At 38.3% G+C, this 18,815-nt stretch overlaps 1 protein-coding gene and 2 pseudogenes across 1 annotated transcript in view; 2 read left to right on the top strand and 1 right to left on the bottom strand.

The window, feature by feature from the left end:
* Positions 1 to 18,815, bottom strand: part of gnav1 (guanine nucleotide binding protein (G protein) alpha v1) — a 51,860-nt gene that overhangs the window by 13,196 nt on the left and 19,849 nt on the right. The window contains exons 5-7 of the mRNA XM_088342471.1: positions 17,184 to 17,312; positions 507 to 636; positions 344 to 415 (exon numbers count right to left, since the gene is read on the bottom strand). Of these exons, the coding sequence (XP_088198597.1) occupies positions 344 to 415; positions 507 to 636; positions 17,184 to 17,312 (331 nt within the window). The remainder of the gene's footprint in view (positions 1 to 343; positions 416 to 506; positions 637 to 17,183; positions 17,313 to 18,815) is intronic.
* LOC148361715 (U2 spliceosomal RNA) lies at positions 7,967 to 8,123 on the top strand (annotated as a pseudogene).
* On the top strand, positions 9,086 to 9,231 carry LOC148361714 (5.8S ribosomal RNA; annotated as a pseudogene).

The raw sequence follows: 18,815 nt of genomic DNA, 5'->3' as shown, positions 1-18,815 counted from the left end.
TAATAAAAGGCTTGAAATAGTTCAGTTGATGTGTAATGAATCCAGAATGTATGACATTTTTGTTTTTTTATTTGCATTACAGAAAATAAAGAACTTTATCACAATATTCAAATTTTCTGAGACAGTCCAGTATATATATATATATGTATATTTTTGATGCTTTTTTTAAATTTACAGCACCGTAAATGCAATACAAAAATCGCAAAACTATTTAATCACATTTTCGACATTGATATTTCGTGATTGAATCTAATTTTTAAACGGTCCCGCAGGTATGTGATAATGTCGCCGGGGGTATAAGCGTGCCCTATAGTTTATACTAACCTATAGACTTATTACTCACCATGGACGTGCTCCGGAAGAAGACGTTGTTGCAGATGGAGGAGAAGAGCTTCATGCTCTCCTGCAGACGATTCTACAGCGAGACAAATCAGACAGTCACGCAGTCAAAGAACAACGTCATCTTTACACTCAAGACGTTTCGTGTTTCCAACAATTAGCGTTACCATGGAGGGGTCCTCCACCAGGGTCATGTCATAACCACTGAGCGACACAACAAAAAGCACTGCACGGACATCCTCGAAGCAGCCAATCCACTTCCGCCGCTCTGTTCGCTGACCTCCCACATCGTACATCCTAACAATAGATAAAAAAACATTAATGTAACCCGTTAAATTGCATCCTGTCGGACCAAGAGGACTATTTGTTTGTTTTTAGTTTATTTTTGCCTTGTATTTATAATATGTTACTTTTGCTTATTTGCTTTGGGAATTTTTTGCACATTTTATTCAGGCAAAAGTTAAAGATGACCCAAAAGCGGAGATACATCTTTTTAGAATTGCAGCAATGACATCAAGTATTCCTTTTTTATCCATACATGAACTATTTAATCAAATTATTTTGAAAACGCTCAGAATTAAAGCAAAGTATTAAATTGAAACTCAAAATGCAATACAGCTAGCTCAGAAGTTTGTTTTATTTTTCCCTCAAAATTGATAACCATCTTAATAATTAAAAAATATGATTTAAAAAAAAGTACCAAAAAATCCAGCATTTTGAATTTTATGACCAGTAATTTGTTTCAACCATTTATTTATATAATCCTTCCTTTATATAATCATCCTTTAACATTTTCATTTGGCGGGCCACATAATCCTTGCAAGTAAATTTTCTTGTTGAATGATAATTTTGCTCTTTTTAAAGGAATATTGTTCTTATCATATTTTTTCATAAAGAATTATCTTCAAAGTTGAAATCATTATATGATATTGTACATAGTAGTTTAATGCTCTTTTTAAGAATAATACTTCCAAAAAAATAAAATAAATAATATTTCAAATGAGCAAATTATCTGCCAATGGCGCATGATTCTTTTTTTGCAGCATTTATTTTTTCTTCATTTGTAAATGGGCAATTCAATTTTTTAAATATATTTTCTATATGTTGACAATATCTGTTTATTATTTGTTATTGCAACATCCATTGCAGCCTGATCATCCTGCAAGGGGGATCACCTCATGTGTGGTCCTTTCTCAAGGTTTCTTCACTTTCCTCATGTTGAGGTTTTTGAGTTTTTCCTTACCCTCATGTAGGTTTTAGATCAGGGGATGGTGTAATAACAGTCTGTAATTTGCAATAATCTGCGATCTGTGCAGCTCTTTGAGAAGCTTTGTGATTAAGGGCTATACAAATAAACATGACTTGACTGGACTTTTCTACACATCTCAGAGTTAACAAATACACGAAAAGAAAATAGGGTGATGGATTAAAGCCAAGGCTTATAGGAAAACTGTCCCCTAAATAATAACACTAACTCATTCAATGCCAGACATTTCTCTCAAATAGGAAGAGCCAGTGACAGCAAAGTTTTGCCATTTTGACTCTGCCATTTTTGAAGGCCTATAAAAACTTTAGTTCTGTAGCTAGTTAGGCATATGACATATCAAAAGAAAACTTTAACCCTTATCTTTCATTAGAAAAAAACAATGTATCTAGCTTTTACCATTGTTTAGTAAAATACTCGTTTCCCCAAAATACTTAGTAAAACAGCTTTGGGTGAAGGATGCATTTCAAGCAGAGCTATAACTTCTGTGCGTAACCCCCCCTTGTGATACCTCTAATATCTTAACAACGCTCTCCATAAAAACAAGGGCCCTTTGCTTGCAAAATAAAATTTTAGTGCCATAAGACTAAACCTATGTATAGACTTAACAAGAACTTTTCCTGATGTTTTTGGTTACGTTATAACACGTTTTCGGTCACCATGGCCCTCGCATTCCTGCAGACGTGCACAAAACGTCATCTCTATGCCTAATGAAGACGAAGGGACTGAGCCATCTTTTTTAAAAAGAAAAAAAAAGTTCTGTCTGTACGTATTTATAAATTTGCTTCTCTCACACACTGCCTACTACATACACAATTAAATCGCTGGAAACAGGACTAAAAGGTGGGGACTCCTTCAATGTGTGGACAAAGATTTGATCAAAGCCAGTCCTGCAATTGACCTATAATTTATCATACTGAAATTATTCAGTATACTGATGAGCGGAAGTCAGAGAAAATGCTTCTGAAAATGTATTCATACATCATGGCACTGATTAAGTAAAGGAAATTAATGTAAATAATTATTTAAAACAACTAAATTTGAATTTATCTTGATCGCTATAATAAAATACAGTAATGTCACGGCCATAAGGTGCACTGTACTAAAAGATGCAGTCTCTGTTAAGTGTTCCATTTTTGTATTTGACACACACCTGATGATAGTGCTTTATATTCAATCCACGAACTAATACTACACCCCTTAGCTCCAACACTTCACCCTTTAATGTTATGCCTTTTTTTTGTTATTGACTGAATGCAATGTTTTTCTGACTCATTTTGTTTCTCTTTCAAATAAACAAGGTTCATTTTTATTTATTTCATTTCAAATTTGTATCAATTCCATTTGCATACGTTGAAGTCCTATAGAAATACATACAAGAACTCTGTAAATGAACCCAACTCATTTATGCATCTGCTCAAGATTTCTTTAAGAGCGGGAAGGTGTGTGAGAAGCAGGAACATGAGAAAGGGCCCAAAACGCCACCTGGGACTTTGCTCACTTTAATCAAGTATGACATTGTTAAGAGAATCACCTTCACGAGCTTCATAGCAAACAAAGATTGTCTAACGTTTATCCTCGGCGAGCAAAGTGAGGATGGTGATAGTGTTTTCATTTGGGATCCATGTATGTGTGTATATATATATATATATATATATATATATACACACACACACACACACACACACACTGTATATATCTGTTTTTCTGTTTCTATCTAGCCAAAAGAGGTGGAAGGAGTTTAGATGTGACCACCATCTTTCACAGGTGGTCAGGTAGGTTATCTTAGATGTGAACAATTCCCCCAAAAGGTGACGCAGCACTTTTGATTTTGTTGACTCAGCATTTTTTAGCAAGAAATAAAAGAGCAATGGGATGCATGAACAGCTGCTTTTCAACTTTCAGTCTCCAGTTTTCTTCTCTCTTTGGATTATTTTTCAAACTACACATATATACCAGTATATATATATATATATATATATATATATAGCCATTGGTACCTGAGTCATTTCAAGCTTGTGTGTAGATGCGGAGTCTTACTCTTTGGGTCTTCAATTCTCATGTGCCAATGTCACTGCTAAGAAGGGAAATACTACCCAAAAATGCTCTCCCTCAACACGAATAATGCTCTCATGGCCCACAGCCATTCTAGTTTCTTTTAGAGACTTTCTGGCTATTTCGTATTTATTAAAGTTATTTGTGTCTTTTGTGCTGAGCCACCCGCAATTGACCTGATGAATTAATGTACGCTGCTTAGAAAGACTAACACATGCCCAAGTGCAATTCAAAGAAAGTCAAACCACAAGGGAGAAATGCGGGCCAGCTGACAGCCCGGCTCCATGCAGTCCGATCTGCGTTTGCCAGCGAAAGGCAGATTGGCCGCTGGCGGGGCTCATGGATGAAACAAGGGTCACACTGTGAATATGTGACAGACGTGGGACGTCCAAAGGGATGCAAGCAAGAATATTCAGAAAACATAACTATTATTCCATCATCATTTGAAATCATGGAGACCACACCAAGACCTAATATGTAAATGGAGGGTGGATGATGGTATCTCTTAACCACTGTGGTCGTAGGGGCACCATTTCCTGTGGTGTCTCTTGGGCAAGTACAGCCTGTTGGCGCCCATCCATCTCCAGACCAACATGTAATTACTACATATCATTTTGTATCGAATGCAAACATTCCAAGAAAGCTGGGCTGAGCCAGGTTTACCATCAAATTGCATCATCTTTACTTTCAACAACACTCAATAAGCCTTTTGGCACCGAGGTCCCGGTGAAGCTTGTAAATGGAATTCTTTTTGTATTCTGCTTTGATAAGAATCTTTTGTTGTTAAGTTAGACAGTTCTATGTTGTCATATTAAGCTCCATTATGTGCTGGACAATTGGCTTGCAACCAGTTCAGGGTGTCCCCTGCCCACTGCCCGCAGATGGCTGGGATGGGCTCCAGCCCCCCCGCGACCCTAATGAGGATAAGCGGTACGGCTAATGAGATGAGATGAGATGTGCTGGACAAAATGTGGATAAAATGCAGCCTGCATCCCAGATATGGGCGTTTTCGCTTTTAATCCGGACCACCGGGAGAAAACAGAAAAAAAATGTTAATGCTTTATCAGGAGGGTGGTCAGAACCAGAAATTTTGTCCAGGAATACAGCTGCACTTGTCAGATTTAAACCCATCTGGTGGAAGAACATAGTAGTGAAATCAAGGTTCATACAATTGCTGGTTACATGGATCTTCATCTACACTTGCGGGATATAAAATCTCAAAGCATAGCTGGTAAGAAAAATCCAGGGCATGGAGATGCAATGCTCCAGGAAATTTCTAACCATAAGCTACTTTGCACATGTGACAACGAAAAGGTGCGCAACACCATCAGAGGCCATATTTGACCCTGTGAAAAACTGTTGTCAACTGTGCGCGGACGAAAATTGCAGTGGTATGTTCACGTCACAAGATCAGAGACTGGCCAAGATTTTTCTCCAGGGCACAGTCCAAAGGGGCAGGAGAAGAAGACTGAAAAAGTACTGAGTTTCCAACATCAAGAAATTGATTGGTCCCAACCATGCTACAACCCAAAAACAGAGCAGGAACTTTCAGCAGTAGAGAAAGCTTTCCAGAGTTGCATCCTCAGGGGTGCCAGGATGACCAAGTCGCTTAAGAGATCAATGGACCATGATAAAAGTACTACTGATTAATATGTTTTCCCGTTTGCTGCAATGGCCACATTCTTCAAAACAAGTATTGAAGTACACCATCCCAGTTGCATAATTAGTTTTAGAACTGCGGAAATACAACTTTGGTGAGCATTTTCTCACAGTTGTAGAACCAATTAAGAACAGGTACTGTAGGTTATCAACGAGGGGTTTCTCTTATACTTTTACTTTGCTATTGAAATCTACAAAAATGAGCGGAACAAAGAAAATGGACTAGACAAAGAAAAGAGTTCAGAAATGAGAGACCAATTATACAGGTAATTGGCAACTGCAATACACATAACCTCTTAAGGAGGCTAACTTTTACATCCTCCATGTTGAGGTTTTTATTACAATAAAACAAAATAAAACCAATATAACTGAATATTCCGGGCTTGTGATCACAGAACGAGGCTGTAATGGTTTCACAAGTGCACTTTCCAAATGGTTGACAATCACTTATATACCAGATGGGTGGAACACAGCAGGCTATGACAAAAATGGAACCGAAGTCAGTGGAAAATTCCCCAAATTGCAGATTCACACCAGCCATTTGTCCAGACTGAATCCTGCAAGTGTTTTGATAAGACTAAGGAATGCCACTCAAACAGTAAATCAGATCACACCACTAAGACGAATGTAAAAACTCTAATGACTAGATTAATGGATAAATTGAGACGTCAATTGAATAAAACAAGAAATAAATACATAAACAACTACATTCATATATATATATATATATATATATATATATATATATATATATATATATATATAAATCATAGGGCGCATATATTACCACTTAATTAAAAAGTAATGTGATGGTTAAAAGAATGTAATGTTATTTTACAACCCTTCATACAAGAGATTAATTATTTGGTGACAAGCAAGATTCATCCGTATTGTTGGCATCTGACAAGCTCATTAATCAATGGTGCTTATTTGTTGATGATAGAAGTCACACATTTCCATGACAACTGTGTTGCATTTAAAGCAAGAACAAGCCCGTTGAACAAGACGTCAATGTATTGTTTACTAATGGACAACACCCTCAGATACCCTAAGGAGACATTCTCATTTTTTATAAAGGCCTACAGTATATGGACAATATCACAATTGGTACCACTTTTCTCTCTCCCATAAAAGAATATAAAAACATTTAGTATGCATCCAAGATGCATTCTAAATACGTAATACGTTTTGCGCTTAAGGCAAACTTTCTAGTAATGTAACAACCATGGCTCAATAAAAGAAACACACCCAAAATTTTTCTCTACAAAAATCAAAACTTAAACAAGAAAAATAAAAAAACCTTCAGAGCTAGCCTTATACCATTTATTTTTCTCATTTAATTATCATTTGATAATGAAGGATAAGACTGGAAGCTCCACAAAGCAAGTATTCCTAACCAGTGGACCAGGACCTGGACCTGATGCATACCATCACTTGGAGCCTTCTGCATCGACCGGCTGGTTGAGATGGGAAGCTTAAGTGTTGCTTGTCTTGGACGTTTGCACAATTTCAGTTACTAATTTTTATTGTTGATGCTGACTATGTTTTGTTCCACGCAACTAGAGGAAAGATCATAAGCCCGGGCCGCGCCCGAACTGAAATCCGGGTGGAGTCGGGCCTCAGATGTCAATAATGAACCCGGGCTGGGCTGGCCTTCTCTCTCGCAGTTTTTTTTTGGATTGGTGACGTGTCATACGGCGATACAAACAACTTGTCTTGCAGTTTAAGGTCAGTCGTGTGCTTAGTTAGCTGGTTGCTAATCATCTCATCCTCCAATTCTCCGAATTTGCAGAGGCGGGCAAAGCCCCGGAGTTCAGCAACGTAACGGTGGACCGACTCACCGGGCCGCCGGCACAAACACAAGCGAATGCAGCCGCCGGAAGATAATACGCCCCGCCATGTCTTCCTGTGGAGCAGGGAAGTGTCCTGAGAGTAATGTATACAGTGCACTAATTTCCTGGCGGGTTTGAGGCTTCGAAAGATGCATGGGCCCTCACCGCATAGGCTAGGGATTAGCAATGCCCGCCTTTGCACGTCGCTAGCGTCGAATAGCCCGATGGCTTCAATAAAAGTCTCAAAAGATCCTAACCAGCAGGGCCACAGGACTAACTGATCGCTAGGCAGGGCGGGGAGCGGAGGAGGGGGCGGGATTGGAAGCACCATCCTTGTCACCAATGTAATGTTCAATAAGGCACTTGGAAACCGGCACTGTGCTCACGGTTGTTTATTTATCACAACACTTTTCGGCAACCGCACACTTAACGGCCAAGACGTCACGCCGTGGTAACATTACCACTTGGCTGTGTTTACATGCCACAAACATCATGTGTTCTGTGGTTTCGTTTCTTTGTCCAACAGTGCTGGTGTGCTAATCAACGTGCACACCCGCCAACGTGCACCCAGTGGCCAAAGTCCCACTTTCTTCTTTCATTGTTCTCTCCTCGTCTTCACAGATAAAATATGCAAATTTGGGTTTTTTTTTAGCATTATAGGAAAGTGTTCACCGTAAACAGCGTCGTAAAACGCGACACCATGAATAAAAATAGAGTGATGATGAGTTGAAATCTAGAATAGAATAGAATATACCTTTATTGTCATTGTTACAAAATGGGTTAACATATTTGATGCTAGGTCCTTAGCTTGGCCTAGGTCTTTAGCTTGGCCATTTGGACTATGCTAGGACCTTAGCTTTGCTTGGCCTATTGGTCCTTTAATTTTTGCATTTCGGAGATGGAATATGAGCTTGCTCTGTCCACTCCATGCATCGGCCCGGTATTGCAGTACCTCCGGGAACGGTGCATTCGCAATGATCGCAGCAAGGCTTTAGGGCTAGGACCTTAGCTTGGCCTTTTGGCTGAGAATAAGTGTCCCGGCTCCTAGGCTTTGTAGCGTATTATGAACTGACCGATAACGGATAATGGATAATGGATAATGAATAACGAAGATAGATCAATAACCCTTAAAAACCCCAAACCCCACAACGAAATTGGACGTGACACTCCAGTCTCACACATTCACAGTGAGGTGAAGAAACCAAGATGATAAGGAACGGAGAAGATAAGGAACAGAGAAGATAAGGTTATAAAACAAGGAGGATAAGGTTATAGTTATAATTTACACAATATAACTGACTAGTCCTATGTCATCCAGATCAATGTATCTCAACTGGTGGGTGGGGACCCAACGGTGGGTCGTGGGCCTTTCACATGGCAACATGATGACAGGAAGAAAGGAAAAAAAAAACCCATGGTCAAATAGACAGTAGAGGATGATAGTGCCCTGCTCAATGTTTTTTTTAGTTAGGTCACTCGCCGCCGTCCCAATTGTGTTTGAGGGAGACTACATCTCGTTTTTTGGTGATTTGGTTTACAGTGGGACCTCGCTACTTCGCGGCGGGGGTCACTCCCAGGCCGCGCGACGGAGCGAGTACGGCGGACGCGGCGTCACACGGCGCGACGCGAGAAAAGGCGGCGGGCGTGATCGGGTTACCCCTATAACTGGAGGGAGCCCGCTCGTCCGACGACCCGAGTAGCGCGGCGCGACGACAGGCGGCCGTCCGCGCGCGGCGGGCGAAATGCGGCGGACGTGCGCGGGACCCCCGTTACTGTGTCGGTGTCGTGCGTATCGCGCCCTAAAGTACCCAAGCCGCGGGTTAGGGGCTCGCTCGCGGGAGCGACCGAACGGCACCCGCGGTGCAGTGCAAGTAATAACCCTGTCGTGAATTTGTCTCCGATCGTCCCGGGCGGACGTAAAATCGCCCAGCTGTACGACTCTTAGCGGTGGATAACTCGGCTCGTGCGTCGATGAAGAACGCAGCTAGCTGCGAGAACTAATGTGATTTGCAGCTTCGATTGGCTGGCAACCAGTTCAGGATGTCCCCTGCCCACTGCCCGGAGATGGCTGGGATGGGCTCTAGCCCCCCCGCGACCCTAATAAGGATAAGTGGTACAGATAATGAGATGAGATATTTTTTTTTTTATTTTTTTTTTTGAAGGGGCGTCGCTACTTCGCAGATTTTCACTTTTAGCGGGTGGTTTGGGTCCCCATTAACCGGGTCTAAAAAATAATAATTACCAAAAAAAAGTTTTTAATTTTTTTTCTTCTTTTTTAAAGGGTCGTCGCTACTTCGCGGATTTTCACTTATTGCGGGTGGTTTTGGTCCCCATTAACCGCGATAACCGAAGTCCCACTGTATTTTCTTTTCTTTTTATAGGTCCCAAGAAAGTTAGTAATAAGGGGAAGGAAAAGTGGAAAACAGTGACGACAACAACAATCAAGTTAAAGAAGCAAATTATTGCAAAATATGAAAATATAGTACGAGTGTCTGCCATTGAAGCACTGCTTGGGGGTATAGTAATTCGTTTTAAAAGCCTAAATTTTTATCTTTTTTTACCAGTATATTAATATTTATTATCGACACAATTAAGTTATTTTTGTTTAAGTAAACAATTTGTTCATATTTTGGGAACAAACTTCTTTTGGTATGTGGCTATTCTTAAAGGAGTTTTAGGAAGTCACCTATCTGCTAGTGTATGCGGAACTTGAAGTCATTTTTGGTTTTGCTGGTCATTTTGTTTTTTGGAAATAAAAAAGGGAATATATTCTACTTTCTCTGCTTCAAACGGCACTATCCTTTCATTTGATAAGTATTTCTTGATTCAGGTTGCTGCTTGTCATTGGGGTAGAATGGTGGGTCTTTATGTCACACCAGTTAAAAACCACTGATCTTAGTTTCCTAGTGGTCTAGGGTTTACACAGTGGATTTGAGCTTATTTTTTATTATTATTATTATTACTCAGGGTTATATTGGGCCGGGCTGCGAGGATATACAGTAGTCAGACATAAAACTGGTCCTTGGTACAGAAAAGGTTGCCAGCCACTGCTTTAAAATATATATAAGACATAAAATAATTTCTTCTGCTCGTTCAAAAAAGAAAGAAAAAAAAGAAAACATAATCAATGTAACAAACTGTCAACTAAAGACGAGTTTAGCGTTGAGCAGTGGGACAAAAAAATTGCATACAGTATTTACTAGGTGTAGGAACGTAACGATACAAAATTTAGATATTGATACCCATGAAAATACCCTATTATCCATTTGTTTTTGCTGAAGCAGGGATAATAGGGCATATGTTTTTCTTATCATAATCAATATTATCTCTTAAATTATAACATGAAAGAGGGGGCATTTCTTTGAAAAAAGATTCAAATTACAATCAAAATGAAAAATAAATTAATAAGAGCGACATCACACTATGAGCACAAGGGAGACTACTGACTCCAATAATACTTCTTGCCATGTATGAGAGTATAGGGAGCGTTGTTTCCTATCCACCCTCCCCCTTTCTTTCCCCAAAAGAGAAGGTTATAAGGAAGGGTTTAACATGATCCACACATTTGTGGGTCTTAACAAAAATAACTATAAATCAGCAGCACCCAGAGACAGACAAACATCATTTGGATGTTGGATTTCAGTGATCTGCTGACAATCTGACTGAGGCTATGTTGTTTATGTACTTATGAAGAGAAGACCTAATGTGTTTCATTACGATCAGTGAATATGAGATGTGGGGATGAGGGACAAGACAATATTGTGGAAGCTGCACATCCAAGGTAGTCCTCAGGTAGACATTCCAAAAACACACAGCGCATAATTTCATTTTGTTGTAATACATATTCACCCCCAACACTGTGTGCATGCCTAGTCCGATGTGTCACAATAACACTACCGATCGGCGTTGCTAATTAGCATCGGTCTAATTCGACAAACACTGAAAAGCTACGCTAATCCTTTGTGCTTTCTTTATAAAGCAAAAAATAATAATGGCTGTTTACATGCATGGCAAACAAAGATGGTGGCCACATTTAAAACACCTGTTGCCTCCGCTAATGAACTCAGAATTAGAATGAAAAAAAAACTAAAATACTTTGTGCGGGTTTTTTTTTCAACTTTACATAATGACCGCTACTTGTATTTCATTAGGGCCCATGCATTGGCTACAGTTAGGTGCTCATTGTAACTGTACGATTTATTCTCTAAGCCATTTATTCTCTTGAAGAATTAATGATGTATTTCAAACTTTGCGCAGTCCAGGGGTCAGCAACCTTTTTGGTGTGTTTCTTAACTGGTGGGTCAGGATCCAAAAGTAGGTTAACGACCCGTTTTCAGTAGGTCACTGAGCCTTTGCCTTGGAAAATATTGCTAAAAGAATTCCGGGTCAATGACAACACTTAACACTGGATGTGGATGATGCCCTGCAAGTTGACACCCGACATTTAGCACCACAGAAAAAAAAGTACATTTTATTCATAATCATTAAGCATGGCCAAACGCAGATACTGCGTAAAATGTAATAGATATGGATTTTATCATATAGAAGATAAAGCTACTGAAGTGAAACGTTTAGGATTTCATTAAAAATCCAGATGATTGATCATTAAAGGGGCACTGTATGACCACTATATGTTGCTGTATTGTGTAGTTCATGCGAAAAGGAGTGCTACCAAACACAGGGAAGAACACAACCTATGGAGACTAAGTGACCAAACCGCAACATTTTTTAGCTTTTTGTTGTTAGCAGCAAGATGGCCAACAATGATGGTTCTATGTATGTTATGTCAAATGAATGCAAATTTCTCAACCTACAAGTATTTTTTTAAATGCACGTTCATATGTGACACACTTATTTTAGCTTGTTTTTAAACTTGTTATTTAATTACATCTTTTTTTACCATTAGGAGTCGATAAATAATACAAATAATAATACAAACTCCCTTTGAAAGGAGTATTATTACTTGAAAAAGTTTTGGATTTGCTGGTCAAATGTTTTTGTATAAATAATAAACGTGAATCAACTCTTAAAGGGTATTTGTATCGTGGCTTGTCGTTAGGGTGGTATAGTGGGTCTTAAAGTCAGACCAGTTGAGAACCCCTGTACTGGAGATAATTTTTGTTTTTATTTATGTGTATTTGTATTCAATAATAAAGTTGGACTTTTGCAATTAAATATTCCGTATTTATGAACTTTTTTCATTATTAACTCTTAGTAACTACTTTATACACACCTCGTAAAAACACACTTTTTCGGTTACAAACAGACCCCGGCCCCTAATCAGAGAAAGGAAAAGTTATGTGGGCCTCACAGGAAGGAGTTTGGGGACCCCTGTTCTAGAGTGTCTGCCCTGAAGCTTAGGGGTTCATTTCCAAAGATTTAGGCATGACTCAGGAGGTAGAGCGCTCGTCTTGGGATCAAGAGATCGCAGTTCAAATCCCGGCTCCTTCGTGTTACATGTCGAAGTGTCCTTGGATAAGACACTGAACCCCTAATACCCCCAATAAGCATTAATACATGGCTGCACGGCCGCTATTGGGAAATGTGAAGCACACTGTAAAGCACTTTGGGAAGTCTTGACTTGAAAAGCGCTATATGAATGCAGATCATTTCATTTCATGAAGAGCACATTTGGCGGTTTTATTTAATTTTGTGGCTATCTCAAAATTAAAAATATATATATATATTTTTGCTTTTATGGCTCTTTGGTTCAAAAAGGTTCCCAGCTCTGCTCTGTCAATGCCAATGTCAAACTTCACGATGGCTCTACTGTGTACTCAGTAGCAGTTAGATTTTTTTGGGGGGCTCTATAAGTATGGAAATTAAATCAGCAGAGAATACCTTTCATTCGAAAATGAATATCACATAGTATCATTTTCAAGTTTTTCGCAAATGGCAGTGTTATCAACACAGTATATCTTACAGTATGATTTCCTTTGAGAAATTAATCACTCAACAAAATGGAAATGCTAATATTTGAAATTCGCATGAAGGTTTCCAATACGCACGGGTTGATGGATTTGACTAAAGCTAATAAACGTGTGCTTTCACAACAACTTTAAGCATAAGCGAATGCAGCAGTAAAGCAACAAGAACATCAAACAAAGAAAAATGATCATATTCATCGTATATCATTCAATTACATCAAAATGGCGTAAAACGAAAAGTACAAAAGAAAAACCCTCAAACTGTCATGACACTTCTTAAGTTTGGGTTTGTTGTATTCCGTCCTTTAAACTTAACATTTTCAAATGCTGACAGGACTGATAATCTGGCAGGCTAGTGTAAAATTAGATATTTTTTTCTTCTAAATGTGTAATCATTTAAATATGGAGGACCAAAAAAATGCCCAAACTAAAATGAAAAATAAAAAATCAATTAAATTCAATCAATTCATATTATTTTAATTAATGTACATTTTGGATTTCTTTCCATACAAAATATTTGACGCATTCAAATAAACCTTTCACTATTCTTTTACAGATTTTTTTCCTCCATACAAATCATGTGTTTGAGAGTTTTCTGATGTCCATGGTTAGACCATCGCAGCTATTTTCGGAGTGTGTTGAAATAAAAAATAACTGTTTAAAATAACTTGATTATCTGAAAACTCTGCAAGGCCAACTGATAAAACATTTTGTCTGAAAAATTATACGAAGATCGTTATGGTAAAAGTTTGCTACTGCCGGTTTTAAAACAAGCACATTTTGTTTGCTTGCTTTTAATATTCTGGGTAGCAATTGTGTTCCGCTCATTAAGATGGAGTGTGCCATAAAATGTACTGCTTTTTTAAGGCCAATTGTTGGAAAAAACACCATTCTAAATAATGCCTTTACGTAACGACATTTTTTTTTAAGAGATGGGGTTATCCAACCAATTTTTCTTTCTGCCGTTAGAACGTTGTTACCGATGGTCAAAACTAGTGCGTTAATTTCAATCAATTGAGACAAGGCGTATTGGTGTAAAGGGGTGTTTACTTTCTTGTCACTTGCAAGTAAACCATAACATACGGTTTACTTTTGTTGTCTGAAAATACTTCTCTGAAAGTACAGTAGCATATGTCTACTTGACAGTTGTCTCAGGATGTGGGAGTTAGATCTAACTTATTTAAATAACCTTACATTGTCTACTGCTGATTGTTATTTTATTATATTGTTTACAGCTTATTTCTTGTGCATTTCAAGTTTAGGATAAATCATTTGCTGTTGAGGTGAAATAAATATAACAAGGTTCTATAACACAACTACCTTTTTTTGTTATTCTCTATTCAACTGACTTGTGTACTGCTCAGAAAATTTAAAATTGTTGACATACAACAACTTCTTCTTAAAGTATCAGAAATAGTTGCCTTCCCTGGTAACTTGTTACTTTTACTATAAAGTAATTCAGTTCCTAAATTTTTGGAAGAATTAGTGAGTACCGTATTTTCCGCACTATAAGGCGCACCTAAAAGCCTTTATTTTTTTCAAAAGCTGACCATACAGTGCGCCTTATATATGGATCAATATTAAGTCGCAAAGTCTTGCAACTAAAGGAAGCAGCCGCCGACTAGATTTTCCCCCGAAGGCGAAGTAGTCCGCGGTGTATGCTGGGATTTATATACCGGCGTTTCATTTCCTAACCAAAGTGTCAATCATTATTTGAATCAGTCCTTATTGGCTAAAGTTATTCGGAGGTAAAGGGGGAGGATCCTTTTTATCATTTACAGGCTCGCATAGGCTAAAGGGGCGAAACAAAGCCTGCAATTGGCCGAAAAAGATGAATGTGAATCACACGTTGGTTGGGTTGCACTACGGCATAGAGAAAACATTTTTTAATATTCTGTATTTGTAAATATTTTACTCTCCTGGATTTACTACACTCACGGTTGTAAGAAGACCATGGTTACGTATCATTAATGAACGTGAAGGCTGCAAGAGAACTTAGGTGAGCTATGCGGATTTATATTTTCCCGGGATCTTGTTTTAGAACGATCTTGATGTTTCTGTGATGAGTCTATTTTTAAACTAAATTCAATTCAAAGTGTTTATTGTCATATGCACAGTATAGAACCCAGTTTCCCTGCACAATAAAATTCAATAAAATTCTTACTTTGCTGTCCACACAGTTGCCAGCAAAAAATAAAATGTAAACTAAGAAATGTTTGTTTGGTGACATCGTACGGACACCGCATCCGCACGTGTCTACGACACGTATTTGCTTCTTTGCAAGCTTTCGGAATGTTAAGGGGATAATAAGTTTGACTGAACTATCTGACTGTTTTGTCGACGTTCCCATTGTAGCGCCTTATAATCCGGTGCGCCTTATGTATGGAAAATATAGGACAAAAAACTATTTTTTGGGTGGTGCGCCCTATAACCCGGTGCGCCTTATAGTGCGGAAAATACAGTAACTATAACTAATTACTTTTTTAAAGTAACATGCCCAACACTGGTAATGTCAAATATCTGGCATGTTTTTGTCACAAATTCATCTAGAATTTATTTTGTGACAACTAGAACGATCAGGCACTTGCCCCACTGTTAAAACTTAACTAAGTAAGTATGACGAAGGTATACAACTAAGAGCACAATGAAATCAAGTTCATAATTTGTCACCCTGTCAAAACCATCAGCAGCTTGTGGAAATGAGTTTAGCCATTGAGGACAGATGAAAGAGGCGGTATTATATGACAGCGGGTCATTGATTAGGGACGAATATGATAATCTGACATCCACCCTCTGCTCCAGCACTGATAAGTCCACAACACGGATGCCTTTGAGTTCATGTGTGCGTGCATATGCGGGGCGCCCTATTGACGAATGAATAAGCCCGTATCTATCTTACATCTTCACCCTATCACAGGGCTGTAAACAGAGGTAAGCGTGTCCCTATTCAAAAAGTGGTGCAACTTTGGAAGAAAGGTGATTTGGTACACCTTTCACTATTCTTTGACGAACCACAGTCAATGCGGACAAAGTGTGACTGGACAACCTAAAGGAAGGGCGAGTATGGATCCAAATATCAATATTATGGATACGGAGCGAGTACTTGGATTGGATGGATACTATTGTTGTGGGATCAATCATGTCTTCTAGGCCTTCAAGTAATGATTATTTTAATAATAAATTATTTAGATTTTTGGAAAACGCATTTTTAATTTCCAGACTACTTAACATACCAATACAAATACATACTAATGTATGCTATACACTTTCAAATACGCAAGATACTCTTTTCCTACCACCTTATCCAAAGATCATATTACATTTGGGCTTATCATACAAAACAAAAATGAAGAAAAAAACAATACATTTTATTTTATGTGTAACAAATTTTCTTATCTACAAAAATAGAAAATATGGAAACCAATTTTTTCAGAATGTCGCCAACAAACTAGATTTTTGGGTGTTGGTTAAATCTTCATATATGATGAATTGAAAATTGACTTTGTAGTATTTGACTGTTAGTATTTTGTTTGGAATGATTCAATGTTCAATAAAAAGGATTTAAAAACATGTAAGCAACAGAAAAATTCTGAAATAAGTCGCAACATATTCCTTTTCACAGTTTTGCGCGCTTGTTGAGGGTTGTGTTGGCCCTTGAGAAGAACCTGTCTCTGAGCCTGTTAGTCCTTGTTTTTAGGAAATTGTTACAATTAAAAGCTAACTAATGGGGGAAGGGTTCAATTATTCAATGGTCATGACAATTCCATCGGATCGGTATCGGTTGATACTACCCTGTATTTCAGGGTTCTCTAACCTTTTTCAAGCTGAGAGCTACTTTTTTGTCATTAATTGGCGCAAAGGGCACTCAGTTTGATATGCATTTCTAAAATAACTTATAATATTATTACTATGTCTTTACTATGTTATTTCCAAGTTAATTATAGAAAGTGGGGTTAAATAGACTCAATCAACCACTAAAAAAATCATTTTACTAGAAAACTACAATAAGAAAGCACTGGTGAACTATTTTCAGAACAGGTCCACCACCCTTGCAGTATTTACTTGGATTGGATCAATACCAAAATTCACAGTATAGCCCACCCTTACCTGAAAGTTAAGTGTTTGACTTTGAACTGGGTCTCGATCACGCCCGTTGTCCTCAGCCGCACACGCAGGACGTCCATCTCGGTAGGGACGTACTCCGGAGACGAGATGCGGCTCATATTTTCAAAGAAACTGGAAATAATAATCAGAAGGAAAAAAGGTCAAAAACAGGAGACATTTGCAGAAATAAATGAGCAAAATAACCTGCAGACAAGCTTGAGATCAAAGCAGAAACTAGGAATAAATTGCTCGTGTCTGTACACTTAGTTGAATGTGCAGTGATAAGATTAGTACCCCAAGGGAGCGTCGTGGCTCTTTGTCATGAATATTCACATTTGAGCTTAGCATCCAAACAGATATTCGAAAAAAATCCACTCGTAAGACAATTGCAAGCAATTGCAAGTGCGGGCATGATGTCAACGAGCGTACGCACAACATGAAGCCATTTAAAAGTAGCTAGTCAGACTGTGACATTCTCAACTCGTCATCCTGAATCAGTTTCTTGGACAGCAAGACGCATCCTGCTGTTCGGTAAACACGAGACTGTTCAGAAAACTCACAAAAGGAAATTAGGTTGCGTGTTAGATTTTATTTCTCCGCGAGGAGAAAACCAGAATGAAGTTATCCTCGTTATTTTCTTTAACTACCCTCAAACGTCCGTTTAAAGCTTTTTTTGTCCCAATTTTCTGTCAACCGATGGAATTGATAACACCAATTTTCTGTTAACTTGTTAAAGTGAAAATAAAACTATTTTGTTGACCTGTAAAGCACTAAATAATCAAGCACCATCAAACATTTAACAACCCCAGGTGCCCTGTGAAAATTCCTTGTGGTCTTCGGAATTTGCAAAAGCCGTTTGTTTTTTTTCTAGGAAATCAACTTATGGAATTTAGTAGTACGAATCAGGGGTGGGGAACCAATGGCTTGCTGGTGTTTTGGCGTATTTACAGTTCTGTGGATTTTCATCCGAACAGTGAACATGGATTATTTAATGAGCTTCCATTAAATATTCCTTAGAGATGTACAGCCAAACTAAGGTTTTTTTGGTGCACCTCGACTGTAAACTGTAGTTATAAATGTAACCCATATTTATTTGACAGTACCGTCAACCTTCTCAGTGTTCATTTGGCTTTGCATGCACTATAACAGGCTTCGCTCACGCAAATTTGGAACCACATGGAAAAAAATTTGCATAGCATCAATTTTGTCTCCAAGCCATTTGTACTCATAGAAAGAGCCGTAGGTTCCCGACACCAGGTCTATCACATTGCCGTTAGGTGTGCCCGATATTGGTGAACGAAAGTTTTAGCGGTTATTGAAAACTTGACCAAACCGTCGAAATACTATAATTTCACCACACATAGTTGGAATAGCAAATACCTTGGATTCTTTTGTGTCATCAATTTAATACAGACTGAGCATGTAGGCCATACTATTGTGTTAATGTGTTTGTAAGCTTAATCAATGTTTATTCTGTTTGACACAATGTCCAAACTCCACAATAATTGGGGTTTTGATGGATTAAGGAAAAATGAAGATGTCAAATGTCAAAAGATAGGTTGAACGCTTTTTGATCTAAATTGCTTTGAATGGAAAGCCTGAAGGACAATCTTAAAAGGATGAACACATAGTTAT

Source organism: Urocampus carinirostris, chromosome 8 (assembly GCF_059441175.1).
Source record: "Urocampus carinirostris isolate Australia breed hairy pipefish chromosome 8, RoL_Ucar_1.0, whole genome shotgun sequence".
Classification (NCBI taxonomy): Eukaryota; Metazoa; Chordata; class Actinopteri; order Syngnathiformes; family Syngnathidae; genus Urocampus; species Urocampus carinirostris.
This window is presented reverse-complemented; position numbering and strand designations above follow the sequence as displayed.